General features: G+C 47.3%; 1 protein-coding gene across 6 annotated transcripts in view; it reads right to left on the bottom strand.

Annotated features, from left to right (window-relative positions):
• Nucleotides 1-6,916: 6,916 nt before the first annotated feature.
• The window catches only part of EPHB2 (EPH receptor B2), a 159,405-nt gene continuing 149,382 nt past the window's right edge, over nucleotides 6,917-16,939 (bottom strand). For all 6 annotated transcript variants that reach the window (XM_060259166.1, XM_060259167.1, XM_060259168.1 and 3 more), the window contains exons 14-16: nucleotides 12,737-12,930; nucleotides 11,076-11,231; nucleotides 6,917-8,117 (exon numbers count right to left, since the gene is read on the bottom strand). In XM_060259166.1, the coding sequence (XP_060115149.1) occupies nucleotides 8,009-8,117; nucleotides 11,076-11,231; nucleotides 12,737-12,930 (459 nt within the window). In that variant the 3' untranslated portion in view covers nucleotides 6,917-8,008. The remainder of the gene's footprint in view (nucleotides 8,118-11,075; nucleotides 11,232-12,736; nucleotides 12,931-16,939) is intronic.

Here is a 16,939-nt window from a genome sequence, read left to right as displayed (position 1 = left end):
ATACCTGCTGCTATTTGAGCGGTCCCCCTTAACTATTTTCACCCTCCCTTTGATTGAGACCAGCCAATTAGGGATCACATACTGGACACAGTCCTGTTAACACTGTATACTCAAATTTAGGTAGGTGCTGGTGCCATTGGTGGCAAATGTAGTTCATTTGAGTGAGGGAGATGTTTCAAGTGCTGGTCACAAACCCCAGCCTAGCCAGTCAGGAATCACTCCAAAAGAACTCGTTGCTTTCACAAGGATTTGAACAAACATCACAGGGATGCCTTCTTTATCCTCTTGCAGAATTATTGCCCTCCCCCGATTTGGCTCAGTGCTACTTGGAATCCGTCTCATTAGCAACTGAGGTGGTGCTGGTTACCTCTCTAGCAGTGACAGAGAAGGGCAGGAAGGGAAATCAGGGAGGAGGGGGAAACAAAAACCACAAATACAACTCTAAATGCCAGACTTAAATCTGAGATGCATCTGTTTGTGTTGCTAGCACTCCCATATCTTCAGCTTGCTTCTGACCATGAAACCATTATTTCACACCTTTGCTTGCATGGGGGTGCAGGTGGGGATTCCATAACGAACAATTGCCCATTGACCTTCTGATAGTTTGGGGATCACAACAGCCCCAACCCCGAGAGAAACAATGCACCATGACAAATATAACGTTAGGTTGTTTCTTTGCAGCAGCTCTTGTGAGGCCAATCCACAGCCAAAAGCAGCAATCTATAGCATGAAGGGTCAGTCCGGCATGGTGCTTAAGCATCAAGCTAGGGCCTGGTTTCAAATCCCCATGAAGATTGGATGACCTTGGGCCAGTTGCTCTCCCTGCTCTACTTCATATGGTCCTCATGAGAATAAAAGTAAGAGGAGGGGAACCATGTATGCTGCCCTGAGCTCTTTTAAGGAAGAGGTTGAACTGAGGTAATTAGAATGGAAGAAAGTGGGGAAACTGAGGAACTGAGAGACAGACCAAGTGGTTGTTGGAGCAAGGCCTGACCACCCACTTAGGCCTTCTAACTTGCCTCTACTGTGACGCTTAAGGCCTCTGGTAAGCCCTCTGAAGGCAAGCTGGCTGAGGCTTTGGAGCCTGCCTGGAAGTTGTGAACTGGGTAGGCTAGCCAGGCATCACGAATACCCCTGCTCCCTTGCAGGAGGGAAGATTTTCTTTATGTGGAAAGAGGGAAAGGATCAACTGACACTTGGTACAGGCCCAGAAAATTCCTTGCCCCCCCACCAGTATCTGTTTTCTTCCTCCTTTTGGTGAATCCCCAGATCTGAACCATTTTTGACTCTTAATGGTGGGAGGATGCAATGAATGACATCTGATTTGACCACCTCAAGTAGAGTTCACATGAGACAGGAAGCAGTGATGGGCAAAACTCCCCCTCAGAATTACCTCAGGCAAACTAAGCTTTCTAAAACAACTCTTGGCAAACGTCTGAGGTATTTCCCCAGTGCTCTCTCAGGAAGACTGCATAGGGAGCCCTCAGTCCCCAAATGCCAATTCCAAGCATAGTTAGCCTTGTGAAAGGGGGAAAGGAAGATGGGAGGGTTGGCTGGGAAAGGGAGAGGTCTTATAAGTCTCACCCTTAAAGTTTAGAAGGGTCAATGGTTACTGGGATGTATGGAAATTCAAGTCCTCCAGTGAACTGGATCAAATAACTGGGGTAGGAAACACTGCCAACTAATGGTAACTGGCCTTCCTCAGGTCTTCCAGAGAAGGCCCACTAGATCTCTGTGGACATAAGTAAGCCTTCCCTGCCGCCATTTTCTTTCCCTTCTCCCTGCACAGACATTTTTGCTTGAGAAGGTGGTGAAAGACTGGCAGAGAAGACTTGGGGCTCAGTTTGGAAATGAATTCAGAACCGGGAGAGCTCGTTTCCTGCCATTTCTGAAATATGCTGCATTCACTGACAAATATGTGGGGTTCAGATTTCTGAAGACCAGTCACATGCTGGGATCGTAACTCAATCCCCAATTTCTGCACTGTTGCTAAAGTTTTGGCACTGTGGTTGTGGGTCATGTTAATGAGCCACTGCTGGTTTCCACCCGGTCTACGGACACCAGCTTGTCTGGGGGTGGGCAGCTGGCCTGGCCCCTCTCTCGTGTAGGCATGGCACTTCCAGAAGAAAGCGCTGCTTAGAGACAAGGAAGAACCAGTCCTCATGGATGCCAAATATCCACTATCCTCTGCAACCTTCTAAGAGCTGCTGTAGGAAGACCGGATGAGAAGGAACCTCAGGTTCCAAAATCAGGCAATCACGACCTGCTTGGCTTTTTAATCATAAACCTCTAACCCCCAAATAGTTCCATTCTAGTTCAATAAATAGCTTGTGAGGCTTTAGGGAATAATAATAAAAAAAGAATCACAGTGAAATATTTGAGAAGCCTTTTGAAATGCTTGCATTTAGAAAGTGCCTTCTCTTCCCTGAAGTACTTACCTTTTCATGCTAAGTCTGGGAATGTCTGGAGCAGTGCGGGGGCCTTTCCTAGGCAACCAGCCTTTCACAGTGTCTCAAAGTGCTAGGGGGGGTTCACAGCTTCGGTTTTTATTGCTATGTTCAACATAACATTTTGACAATCCAGTACCAGACCCAGGATTGCTAAAAAGAATGTGGTGATGGCAGGCAGGGAAGAAGGAAAGATGCGGGGGAGGACCCAAAAACGTTGGGTGTGGGGATCAGTTTGACAGCATCCTGGTGAAACTGGTGGGTTTGGAAGTGCTGCCACAGCCGATGAGGAGGGACATCATGCGTGGCAAGACACCAGGCAGAAGGGACCTTGGGTTATTTTCTCTGCTGGTTTCCACTTGGAAGATCTGGGTCACGACAGAGAAGACCGTACTCTTGAGAAGGGTACTTGTATCCTGTCAATCCGATGGCCAAAGAGGGCACGAGGAGGTGGTGCTGCGCCTAAGTAGCTGCTGGACACCCATGCCCTCCGACCCACCCCAGAGACAGCCCATAATATGATCTTTTGAATGTGGACCTCTTTACTAACTGGTTTGTCAGGGTCTGTCAAACTGGCATCTCAACCCACCATTTCAAGTCGGTTTATTTACTGCACTCTTTAATGATGTTGTGTTAGGCACTAGGGTTGCCAAGTTCAGTTCAAGAAATATCTGGAGACATTGGGGGTGGAGCCAGGAGCAAGGTTGGGACAAGCATAGTTGAACTCCAAAGGGAGTTCTGGCCATCACATTTAAAGGGATTGCACACCTTTTAAATGCCTTCCTACCATTGGAAATGATGAAGGATAAGAGCACCTTCTTTTGGGGCTCATAGAATCGGACCTCCTGGTCCAACCATGTTGAAACTTGGAGGGCATTTTTGGGGAGAGGCTCTAAATGCTATGCTGAAAATTTGGTGCCTCTACCTCAAAAAACAGGCCCCCCAGAGCCCCATGGATCAAGTTTCCATTATACCCTATGGGAAGCGATCTCCATAGGGAATAATGGAGTGCCCAGAAGACATTTCTCTCCCCCCCAAACACTTTCTGATAAACCTGAAGCAGGGGGAGGGCCTCCAAACCGTGGAATCCCCTGCCCCCACCTGGGGATTGGCAACCAAATTAGAAACAGATGTGGGCATTCTGGTTTGTTCTTTAATACCACCCTCTTGCACATTCCCTGACTACAAAAATTCTTGGCTCAAGCAAAGGTGCTGGAAACAGCAAACAAGCCAGGAGGAGTGTGTTCACCGTGAGCTGAATCTTGTTTCATAAACGAACCACTGCAGAGATCAGTCACGTGATGGCCAGAGAAAATGACACTGAAGAGGGTGGAACTGGGAAGATCCAGACCTTCCCATCCACATGGGCGACTTCATGGTTTTGCTGCAGTTTCCCCAAAAACATTGCAGTAGCAAAGAAAGTTGGGGTAAGACTGCCGGAAAGACAGGAGAACCCTGGGAGGTGCATGGAAGCTTCATCATGCTGGATGGAAACAGGAAGGAACTGCTGCTTCCTAACTACATCCAAGGAGTGCCAAAGAACCCATGTGCCAGAGACCATAGTTTGGGGTTGTGTCTGAACTGAGCATATATGGGGCTCAGGGCTTTTTTTGTAGCAGGAGCGCCTTTGCATATTAGGCCACACACCCCTGATGTAGCCAATCCTCTAAGAACTTACAGGGCTCTTAGTACAGGGCCTACTGTAAGCTCCAGGAGGATTGGCTACATCAAGGGTGTGTAGCTCAGGGGTGGAATTCTAGCAGGAGCTCCTTTGTATATTAGGCCACACACCCCTGATGTACCCAATCCTCCAAGAGCTTACAAGGCTTTTTTGTAAGCTCTCGGAGGATTGGCTACATCAGGTGGCTTAATAGGCAAAGGAGCTCCTGCTAGAATTCCACCCCTGTAAATTAATATGCAAATGAGTTACTGCTACAAAAAAAAAAAGCCCTGATGAGGCTAATAATACCAACCTCTTTTTCTGAAGAGGAGGAGATTGGATTTATACTCCGCCCTTCCCTACCTGAAGAAGTCTGAGAGTGGCCAAGAGTCTCCTTTCCCTTCCCCTCCCCACAACAGACACCGTGATGTAGGTGGGGCTGAGAGCTCTGACAGAAACTGCTCTTGAGCAGAACAGTTCTGAGAGTTATGACCGACCCAAGATCACTGCAGCAGCTGCAAGTGGAGGAGTGGGGAATCAAACCCGGTTCTCCCAGATAAGAGTCCATGCACTTAAACCACTACACCAAACAGGATTTCTGCTAGGTAAACAAGATCATATGTACAAAGCAACTCAAACACCAAAAGCCCTGCACAAATGCCAAGAATTATTACTGTGTTACTATCTGAATCTGAATCATAAGCGCGGCACACTCCCTTGTACTCTGAAGCTAGCTGTTCTAAATAGTGCTCTCTCACACACAGTGGACTGGATCATGTAAGATGTGCAGGGGTCTTTTTGCAGCAGGACCTCCTTTGCACATTAGGCCACACACCCCGATGTAGCCAATCCTCCAAGAGCTTACAGGGCCTGTAGTCCAGGGCCTACTGGAAGCTCCAGGATTGGCTACATCAGAGGTGTGTGGCCTAATATGCAAAGGAGTTCCTGTTACAAAAAAAAAGCCCTGAAGACGTGTGTGTTCCAGTCGTCTGGCTCCCTGCCCCCTAAAGGAACTCACTGGGCTTAAGTTAGAAAAACAGAGCAGGGCGAGGGAACTTTTAGTGCAAAGATCACTTCGCTCTGGGTGTTAAGAACTGTAGGACAATTTTTTCTTCCCGAAACCAAAGGGAAGTCATAGAGCTTGATGAGTAAACTTTGGCTTCAGGGGCCAGCAAAGGATTTCAGGGGCACGCAATGGTGGACATTAGAGGAGGTTTCTAATAGGAACGTCTTCCCCTGTGCCACGTTGCAAGGTCCCACTGCAGCACGCTGCGTCCAGACGAACTTCTCGTTTCCTGGGATTTAAAAAAAGGCTATGTCCAAAGCCCTTCCTCCTCTTTCCTCTGCCAGATAAGTGGCACACCCAACCTACTACCAATATATATTCTGCCAGTATCCCTGATTGGCCTAGGAGTGTTGCTACCTGGCTCTCTTCCAGCCAGGGCTTTTTTTGTAGCAGGAACACATCTGCATATTAGGCCACACCTCCACGATGTAGCCCATCCTCCAAGAGCTTACAGGGCTCTTCTTACAGGACGTACTGTAAGATCTTGGAGGACTGGCTACATCAGAGAGGTGTGGCCTAACATGCAAAGGAGTTCCTGCTACAAAAAAAAGTCCTGCTTGTAGCCATGAAAGGGAAATCATACACAAGCTATCTATTGCCATTGCTGGTACCTGCCCATCTCGCAGAAACAGCCCACGTTAAGCCCAGGTGATGCTCAAGTCCCTCCCTGACATGGTAGTTTCCAAACATTCCCAAAATGGGCCCTTTAGAAAGGCAGGCTCTTGCTTAAGAGAAAAGGCCTCAGCAGGGATGAGTCACACTGAATTATCTCCCTCTCATCACCTGCTCCCAAGTCCCAGTTTCTGGGTTCAGTACTAAGAGTGGAAAAGATTGAATTCTGGAAGGCTGTAACTGAATGCTTGTGGAGTTTTAGTGCCCTGTTGGGGCCTATCCTTGAGAGCCCATGCAGAATACCACACCCAGCTGCCTTTTCCACTATTTCGGATGTCTCCAAGGCTACTGGTGAGCACGGAAGGAGGAACGCCAAGTCACGGAGGCATTAGGAAACATCTACCCAACTAGGGTTCCCACTCCCCCACTAAGGGCGAGAAACCTCCAGCCAGTGGTAGCTCTTGCCCACCAATGCTCAGCTGATCAACAAGTGAAAACTGGGGTTGAAGGGGGCGGGGATGAGATCCTTCTGGAGAGAAAAATGGAAAAGTAAAATGAGGCCTCCGATACTTGCTGGAAGTTCTGACAAGTCCTTGATGATTCCTAGAGCTACCCAAAAGTGATAAAGGTAGCTCTAGCAACAATCTTGTCACTTGCATGTAGCTCTAGGAATTACCAGGAATTCTATGGTCAGTTCTTCTGGTAAGTAGCTGAGGCCTTATTTTAAGTTTTCTCCCTGGACTCTGCCCTCTTCTAACCCTCCTGCTGGTTGCCAGGCACTGCTCGCCCTATAGCCAACACATAAATTCGGGGCTGTCTCACAGCCCTATGCTTGAATCTGCTTTCTCTCTCCTCCTAGCTGATCATCGTCGCTAGCTCTCAGAGCAGTTCTTGTATTTTTTTTTAAAAAAATCTTGACTTCCACTGCTGGATCTTCTGCGTTGGGCAGGTGAAGATTCCTCAAACATGGAAAAACAACGGCCAAGCCGACTGCCTTACAAGAACCGCTCGGCATGCCAAATAACCCATATAGAGCTGACAGGAGGATGTGAGCATGTCTGAAATGCTTGCTTCCCCCTCCCTCCCTGTTCCCGTCATGGAGGTGCCCAGCCAGGAAGCCATCTTGTTCCCCCTCTGTGAGGAGACGGAGTGTGTCAGTGGGAGACGAGGATAATGGAAATGTCATCCTGCTTTCATACAAACTCAACTGAACAACCCAAAAGAAGCCACCCCACCTTTCCCAATCCGCAAACGGTTGTAAACAAAGAAGAAAACAACAAAGGGTTTCTCTCACCTCCCCCCCTCAAAACGACAATAACCGAATGGAAAATGCACATCAAATCTACAACATGGCATGGGGAGCGGGGCTGGGGGGCGGAGGGGAGATGCCTGCTGGGGGCAGGTCCTTGGCAATTCTAGTGAGGCCTTGCGAATGTCTTGTGCATATGATATGTAGGAGCTGCCACTAGGCAGCGCGGGGAGGATGGAGCCTCTGGGAAGCGCCACACACAAAACGGTCCCAGCGCAACACAGAACCACGACCTCCGAAAGTTCCCCCCGAATTTCTTCTCCCCGGTTCGGGCCAAAGATTCTAGTCCATCCACAAAGAGGGGGCAGGGGAGAAAAAAACCCCAAACTTCTGGTTTCAGTCCTTCAAAGGAAAAGGAAGTTCAGAAGACTTCTTGGGCCCTCTGGCCCATTGCTGTTCAAAAACAGTTGACCCATCACATGGGAAAAAATCTAATTCTTGTCCCTCCGTGGCCCATCGATGAGCTGCTGGCTGCCAGGGGGAATCCCATTCCCAACAAGAGTTGGAGGGACGTGCAGTTTGGTTCTCCCCCTCCCTGCCATTCCCAGACTTTCTGGTCCACTTTGCACTCGAGGAGACAGCTGGGCCCACGGCTGAAATGGCTCATGCAAGGGAAGACGCGCCGCTCTGCGATTCTTTCCCCAGCCTGTCTCGAAGCCCTTGGGAAAAGAAAGGCCATGACCGTGCCTGTCGTTTTTCAAAATCCTTCTAAAGACAATCCTTGCAACTTTTTTGGGGTGGGATTCTCAAAGTCTGCAGCAACTTTGCCTCGGGGCCGTTCCTTTCCCTGTTGCAGCCGCCGTCTCCATAGGGGGGAGGGGTACGCAGGGCCCGCAAGAACTCCAAGACACACGGGGACAAAAAGGGGGATCGAGGCCTCAAGGAGGTGGTGTGCGAGCGACAGCGTCCGCTTCTCAAACCTCCACAGACTGGATTTGATTCATCTGTGCACGCATCACCTGGATACTGTTCAGAATTTTCTTCTGGTGCCCTGCTAACGTGACCCCGACTCGCAGAATGTCCCTGAAGCACAAACACACACAAAAAAACATCACAGAAGACGAAAATTCAACTCAATTCACAGTGACGTGTTTGACCATCAAAGCTGTCAGAGGTTTGGGGACCAGAATACTTGATGCACCACCACTGCCCAAAGGGATACACTGGTCATCTAAGAACGGTAGCTGCTGCTGTATTTCGCACACTAGCATTAAGAGGAATGACCTTGGCAGGTCGGCTGGAGCAGACTTGTTCAGCTATGGCCCCCAGCCTATGGAATTCTCTGCCATAGTCGATCCATCAGGTCCTATTCCTTTTGACCGTGAAACCCATAAAAATTATTTTAACTCCAAAGAGCATTTGAAATTTATATTTCCAGAAACCATATTCTGTAGATTCTATTGCTAATTATATGACCGATTGCTGCTTTTCCCCTTTGAATTTTGTGCTTTTTATTGCTTTTGTGATTGAGTCCCTTCTGTCACAGGCCAACGTTACAGAACTTTCAGATTCCTAACAATCAGTTTTATAACATTTTTGTATCATACCGTAAGCCCCACATTGTGTGCTGTTTGCATGATGCAAAGATTGGGATACCAGTCCTCTAAATGTAATAAATGAGTTGAGGCCCCACAATGAATAAGAACATAAGAAGAGCCCTGCTGGATCAGATCAGTGGTGCATCTAGTCCAATATCCTGCAGCAATCCGGAGATTTTACAGGATTGCCACTTACCTGGTTAGACTGGGGAAATGCCTGGCAATGCTCCACATCCCCTGACCTTGCTTTCTAAAGTGATTTGGGAATGGGGGGAACAGAGTCAATTGATGGCTGAATGTCACTTCCTGTCTCAGAACAGGAAGTGGTATCATGACACTCTAGGAACTTCAGAATTTCTGAGGTAAAAACTATAGCAATATTGAAATTCCTAAGGCACCATGATATCATTTCCTATTTCAAGGCAGGACATGACACCTTAGAAGTCTCTTTCTGGCAAAACTCTTGAGGATTACCATTCAAGGGCTGGCAATCCTAATACCTTGACCGTATTGTCTCTTCCCAGAATTTCATGTTTCCACGGCTTGTGCTTATAAAATTTAGTCCCTCCCCTGAAACTATTCAACTGTTGTCAAAATTCCATGCCTCCTGGAGCATGCTCAGTCATCAACCAGCCTTTTCCCTAGTATTTTCCTTTTTCCTTTTGGTTGATTTGCAAAGTCAATTTTTCCTGCATTCCGAGGAAGTCCCCTGAGTGTGTAGAAACCTCTCCCTCATCTGTGGATGATCCACTTTTGTTGCTTTTGCTATCAAAACAGAGGCCTGCTGTTTAAGTACTCGACATAACAACAGGCTAGCGGTCCACGAGGAATATTTTTTATTATTTTTTTCCTCATGGTTAATTTTACATACTCTCATTTGTCTGCATACCCGGGGAGACCCCTGAGTAGGCACAGAACCCTTCCTTCTCTGTAGGTGGCCCCGCTGTGCCGTTTTCATTACCCACACAGGGGCCAGTCAATGTACTCTTAGATATTGCAATAAACAAGCATAAAGACAAACAAGGTCACCAGGAATTGGGCCGCCTGCTGAGCGAGGGAAAAGTTTCGGGATGGCCGTGAACTATTAATTAAAAATGACTTCTGCCAAGTCAGTTGGACGAGGCTTCCAAATTGCTCCGGATTTCTATAAACAATGCAGTGCTGCTTTTCAAAGGCCCACGGGGCTCCCTGCGGATGCTCGTTCTCGCTGCTTGCAGTTACAGAAAACCCATGGAAAAATAAGGGAAGGGGGGGGGTGTAGTAAAAAAAAAATACAACCAAAAACATTTTTTTCCTCAGTTTTTTAAGAATTCTCCCCTCAATATGCCGTGACCCAAATGGCCCAGACAAAACCGATCCTGTCAGATCTTGGAAGCTAAGCAGGGTTGGCCTTGGTTAGGATTTGGATGGGAGACCACCAAGGAGGCCCAGGGTTGCTATGCAGAGGCAGGAAACGGCATGCTACTGCCGAATATCTCTTGCCTTGAAAATCCTATGGGGTGACCATAAGTCAGCTGTGACTGGACGGCACTCTCCGCCGCCACCCTCAGTTAAACCTCTTGCATTTTGTCTCACGGAATTATTTCTAAGATAATGTTTTAAAATACTGGTGAAGGCAAACCCCCCTCTCCTCGCCCCGTTTTGTTTTTCTCTTGATATGCCTTTCCATTCCGGAGAATTGTTTTGCATCTCTGTTTTTGATTCTTGATTTATACTGTCTTTCGGTCCTTGTTTGTCTTGTCTACACACCTGTGGTTTCTATACGGCATTCATAAATACAATGTGAAATGGACAAAAGCTGTAACGGAGAAGGATTTTACATATGACATTCAGTGCTCTGACAGCACACGACGCTGATTCTGGAGTGGTCGCACTGGCTGCGCTACTGGATTTTCTGGACTCAAATTAACGTGCTGTTTTTTAACCCTTTAAAAAAAAACCCCTTACTCAGCTGGGAATCCACATGTCAGAAGGGCTGCCTGAATACCACTTATGATGATGATGGAGAGTTGTTTTTCAAATCCTGCTTTTCTCTACCTTTAAGAGTCTCAAAGCGACTTACAATTGCCTTCCCTTCTTCTCCCCACAACAGGCACCTTGTGAAGTTGGTGGGACTGAGAGAACTGGGAAGGGCCCCTAGCAGGTTTTGTGTGGAGGAGGAAGAAGAACACGAGCTGGTTTTTATACCCTGCTTTTCTCTACCTTAAGGACTCTCCAAACAGCTTATGATCACATCCCTTTCCTCTCTCCCCGACAGGTATCTGGGGGGTGGGCCGAGAGAGTGCAGAAAGAACTGTGACTGGCCCAAGGTCACCCAGCAGGCTTCTCTAGACTAGAGTCTGCCGCTCTTAACTACACCATGCTCCTAACCACTGCATTGGCTTTGTGTCAATTCCTCCCTTTCCTTTGGCATGGGATTGTTCTCTCAGACCCTGAAACTTACTCCATGGTCATCTGGGAGACGACGTCGAAGTTGGTGAAGCCGGTGTTGGCAAAGCTCTCCTTGTACTGGCCCATCTTGATGGCATCAAGCCACTCCTCCACTGTATTGAAGCTGGAATAGTCTGGGATTGTGCGGTCCAGTAAGGGGAGGTTAATCCTGAAAGGCAATCCCAGAATCAGACAGAAGGAGAAAGAGGAATCAGAAGAAGAGAGAGGAATCAGCATGGAACTTGCTTCTACACGTGTGTCCTCAACTAGAACCTGGTGTGCTGTGAAGAACACCTTCCCACAAAAACACAAAATTGGCAGAGTTCTTTTAAAAAAAAAAAAGATCAAGCTCAATGAATAGCTTCCTCAGGTGCCTCTCTCCAGTTCCCTCCCAGGGCCATCTCTGATGGCAGGAATCAGGGGTGGAATTCTAGCAGGAGCTCCTTTGCCTATTAGGCCACACACACCCTGATGTAGCCAATCCTCCATGAGATTACAAAAAAGAGCCTTGTAAGCTCTTGGAGGATTGGCTGCACCAGGGGTGTGTGGCCTAATAGGCAAAGGAGCTCCTGCTAGAATTCCACCCCTGGCAGGAATGATTCTGCAAGCTAAAAGCTCTGGAAAAGCTCATTTTCAACCCTAAAGCTGCATCTTCGCCATATTGTTTGGGCAGGTTTATTCCCCCAAAGAGGAACATTAACGCCAACATCCCTCATATCTACCTGCAGAATTCCAGTACAGATCAAGCTCCACAACAATTTTTTTTTAATCCTGCAATCTTGAGCTAGTTTTGAGTCATGGGACGACAGCTCACTGTCTTGCAGAAACACTCTTGAAATATTACTTGGGATTGTCATTGAAGAGCAGGGCTTGTAATAACACACCTGAGCCCATTCTGGGGAAAAAAATGAACTAATTATGAGGTGAGTTGTGGGCACACTTGTGTCTGGAAGGGACCTTACCTATTGCTGGCCAAAAACTTATTGAAGGTTTTGGAGTTTTGTATTATACTGAGTCTGGAGACCTACTGGAGACCAAGGGCCTGTTTGGTCCACTCCATTGATCAGAAATGCAGCAAAGCCCTTCATGGCCTGGGACCTGTCTACCTCTCTCCATATGAACCCCAGAGAGCACTACATTCGGGATCCTAAAACCTTCTTAAGATCCCCAGACTGAAAGAAGCTCAGTTGTCCACCACTAGAGACAGAGCTTTCTCGGTAATAGCCCCTGCTCTGTGCAATGCCCTCCCCGAAAACATCAGGGCCCTGCGGGAATTGCCACAATTCCACAGAGCCTGTAAGACCAAGCTATTTAAACAAGCCTTCAGTGGCTAAGGGGAGCTGGCTAATGCTCCAGAGCACTGACGATCTCATTGGACAAATACAGATGATCAGAAACATCGACGCGCATCTTGTCGCATTTTTAGTGGTTGAAAAATGTATGGAATTGATTTTATTGTGTATTCTGTTTTTTTAAATATCCTATGTTGTTTTTAGCTGTTGTTAGCCACCCCGAGCCTGTTAGGGGAGGGCAGGATATAAATTTGATTAAATAAAGAGGCACACTGGTCAACCCGACCAGGCAAATGGAACTGTCTCTAGTGGACACTTGAAGGTATCGACATCCAGGAACTGCTGTAGACTGTGCTGTCTTTCTGGGAAGAGGGTATCTTACCCCGAGGAGAGGGGTGCCATGGCTTTCAGGCTGTTTGGGTTTCGGATCATCTTGTCTAAGGTGTTGACTATCTGCCCGAATTTGGGCCGGTGGTTGCGGTCCTTCTGCCAGCAGTCCAACATGAGCTGGTGTAGAGCGCTGGGGCAGTCCATGGGGGGTGGCAGCCGGTAATCTTGCTCGATAGCATTTATTACCTGGAAGACAAAAGCCCCTACGGAGGTCAGCACACAGCCATTAAGCCCTCCACTTCACCAAAACATTGGAGCGTGCAGCCTTAAGAATTATACTACTTAAAACCTGCTGACTTGTAGCCAACAGTATCTCATCTTCCTGTTACAACCATGTTACAATGAGAAGAAAGCAATGAACTAATACAAAGTGAAGTCATCTGATTTTGATAACTCATTAAAAGAAGGGCTGGTATTGGCTAAACCCGCTGAGGATTTCAACTGTATTTGCCCCTTGAATGAGGAAGGGAGGTGGTTTTAAGAACATAAGAGAAACCAGGTTGGATCAGGCCAGTGGCCCATCCAGTCCAACACTCTGTGTCACATAAGAACATAAGAGAAGCCATGTTGGATCAGGCCAATAGCCCATCCAATTCAACACTCTGTGTCACATAAGAACATAAGAGAAGCCATGTTGGATCAGGCCAATGGCCCATCCAGTTCAACACTCTGTGTCACATAAGAACATAAGAGAAGCTATGTTGGATCAGGCCAATGGCCCATCCAATTCAACATTCTGTGTCACATAAGAACATAAGAGAAGCCATGTTGGATCAGGCCAATGGCCCATCCAGTTTAACACTCTGTGTCACATAAGAACATAAGAGAAGCCAGGTTGGATCAGGCCAGTGGCCCATCCAGTTCAACACTCTGTGTTACACAGTGGCCAAACAAACAAACAAACAAACCCAGGTGCCATCAGGAGGTCCATCAGTGGGACCAGGACACTAGAAGCCCTCCCACTGTTGCTCCTCCTCCAAGCACCAGGCAGACATCAATGCCCTGTGGCTAATAGCTGCTGATGGACCTCTGGTTTTGGTATAGACCGATCTCATCAGATCTCAGAAGCTAAGCAGAGTCAGCATTAGGTGGTGGAAAATAACACTCTGAAACTGGGGAGACGTTGGCAACTTCCCTATATGCTGGTGCCCCACCTTCTGTGTCCAGAAGTGAGATCAGCAAGTCGCTGGGGGCAGGGGAGTGCCAGGAATTCTCTATCCAAATGCCAGAGTATCCCAGAGTAACTAAATGCCAGAGTATGGTGACATCAGTTCTGGGAGCATGCCCCCGCTCCTCAGCAAGGTAAGTCTGCCATTTGTCAGCAGGGACCTGGTAACACTGCAATGGTCCGACTCAGTAAAAGGTAACTTCAGATATGACTCACCAGTTACAACAATCCAATCTAGAAGCAGCTGCATTCTAAAGTCCCTTCCATCCAAATGACACAATACGTTTGGGGACAAGTTAGGTCTGGGTCCATCGTTTGTGCTCTTGGAAGTGGCAAGGGGTGGGGGGCAGAAACCCCTAATCTCTCTGCTCTGTGGTCCCTGACCACATCAGGTCCTTTGAAGAGTAACCAGCCAGACTGTAAAATGGCATTGTGTTCCCATGGTGGACTTGGGCATGCAGCTTTGCCTTGTTTGGCTCTGAAACCCTGGAGATTCTCCGCCAGTCGGGGAAGATGATTCCACACAGTTTGCCTTTGCCTAAAGCAGCTTTCTGTGTTCTCCTACGTAAAATACAAGCCTTTCGCCTTCTGTGCCGCTTCTGCCTCAGGGTATTCCACCCCGACTCCCTCGCTGTCTAATTGACACCGATCTCTCTGGCAAGAGGGGCCTGTTCTGAATTCTCACCACCGATTAGCCTCCCCAGCTCTGGCTGTGAAGACCAGCAGAAGGGAAGGCAGTTCATGTCTCTGACAGGACATTTGCACGGACAGCTGGGGAAAGAGCTCCTGGGGTTTGGGGGGGGGGGGTGCGTAGTGTCTGCGGTGGTGGTGGGGGAACCAGCAGTCTGCGGTTAACAGACAAAGGGAGACAGAATGGCAGGCGAAACTGTCTCTAGATGGACAGATGCTTAAACACTACTTTGAGAATCAATGCCATTCACATCAATTAATGCCGTTCACACACAAATGAGTCACCAGTGAGCCCAGCCCTGAATAAACTTTTTGATTGGGATTATAATAGAGCAACCTCAAAGCACAATGGAATGAAATCAAGAAGGCCCCTCGGGATTAGAACAGCTTCCAGCTTTCTGAACATTTCTGAACATATGAAGCTGCTTTGTACTGAATCAGACCCTCGGTTCATCGAAGTCAGTATTGACTACTCAGACTGGCAGCAGCTCTCCAGGGTCTCAAGCTGAGGTTTTTCACACCTATTTGCCTGGACCCTTTTTAGTTGGAGATGCCATTTTAGTTGGAGAACCTGGGACCTTCTGCTTACCAAGCAGATGCTCTACCACTGAGCCATGGTCCCTCCAGAAATCTTACAAATAAGACTTCGAAGGAAAAACCATTCCCTATTATTGCCTCCCAGAAACTTCTATTCAGTGGTACACTACCTCTGAACACAGAGGTTCCATCTAGCTGTCATATCTAATGCCTGCTGACAGACATCTCTCAGTGGATTGCTTGAATCTCTCTTTGAAGAAGAAGAGACTGGATTATTACCCCACCCTTCACTTGGAGTCTCAGAGTAGCTTACAATCTCCTTTCCTTCCTCTCCCCAAAACAGGCACCCTGAGAGGTAGGTGGGGCTGAGAAAGCTCTCAGAAACTGCTCTTGAGAGGACAGCTCTAAGAAAACTTGTGACTGACCTAAGGTCACCCAGCTGGCTTCATGTGAAGGAATGGGGAATCAAACCTGGTTTTCCAGATCAGAGTCTGCTGCTACACAAAGCTGGCTCTCTTTGTAAAGCCATCTGACCCAGCAGATCTTGTGAGAGTGAATTCCCTGAGTGAGTTGTGCCTTTGTGAGAAGAAAGTTCTTCTGTCTGCCTTGAACTTATCAGCTCCATTAGGGTACTCTCAAATCATGATAATTCATGATAAAAATAAAAGTATCCTGGTGAGATGGGGAAACAAATACCACCTTGGATACAGTGACTTTCATTGGTCTATTGGAAACATCTCAGCAAGAGTTCTAAAGTTACAGATCTTTAAGCAGAAGATAATGGTCATCTCACCCCATAAAAACATGGAAAGCAAGCTTTTTTTAAAGCTTTCTCTAGGAAATGTGGAGATTTGTGTTGTACTCAGTCTGGATCTATTTCCAAAAGGACTTCATTGGGCTGCATTTGGTACACTGACAAAAAAAATATCTTATGATTACTGAGGGAAATCCAAAAAAAGAAAATCTCCATCACACTAAGTATTGATAGCCATGAATGACTTGGCTAAGTTTTAAGAGGACAAAATATCTTCCAAAGAAAGTGAATTGGTTAAGGAATATATGGGGGATACTGAAGTTAGTTAGGCTTATTGCTTTGGATAATAAGAAAGAAGCATATTGGATTCCTTATTATTTAATGTCTAAAGGATTATTTGAGAGGAGGAGGAGAAAGAGAAGAGGAAGAAGAAGTGGTGGAGATTGGGTTTATACCCTACTGTTCACTTGGAGTCTCAGAGCAGCTTACAATCTCCTTCCCTTCTTCTCCCTGCAACAGACACCCTGTGAGGTCAGTGGGGCTGAGAGAGCTCTGAGAGAACTGCTCTTGAGAGAACTGTGGCTTGCTCAAGGCCATCCAGCAGCTGCATGTGGGGGATCAAATCTGGTTCTCCCAAATTATGTTCTGTTTTTAAATTATATTTAATAATGCTAGAAGAGCCTTATTTTCTATTTATTACCTTGTATTAAGAACATAAGAGAAGCCATGTTGGAACAGGCCAATGGCCCACCCAGTCCAACACTCTGTGTCACACAGTGGCCAAAAAACCCAAGTGCCATCAGGAGGTCCATCAGTGGGGCCAGGACCCCAGAAGCCCTCGCCCTGTTGCCCCTCCCAAGCACCAAGAATACAGAGTCTCAACAATATGCTGTGACTCATAGCCACTGATGGACCTCTGCTCCATATGTTTATCCAATCCCCTCTACAGCTGACTATACTTGTAACCGCCGCTGCCTCCTGTGGCAGTGAATTCCATATGTTAATTACCCTTTGGGTAAAGAAGTAAATAACACATCATTTTTAAA

Source organism: Heteronotia binoei, chromosome 18, assembly GCF_032191835.1.
Source record: "Heteronotia binoei isolate CCM8104 ecotype False Entrance Well chromosome 18, APGP_CSIRO_Hbin_v1, whole genome shotgun sequence".
Taxonomy (NCBI): Eukaryota; Metazoa; Chordata; class Lepidosauria; order Squamata; family Gekkonidae; genus Heteronotia; species Heteronotia binoei.
The sequence above is the reverse complement of the archived record's forward strand: the minus strand, read 5'-3'. Positions and strand labels throughout refer to the sequence as shown.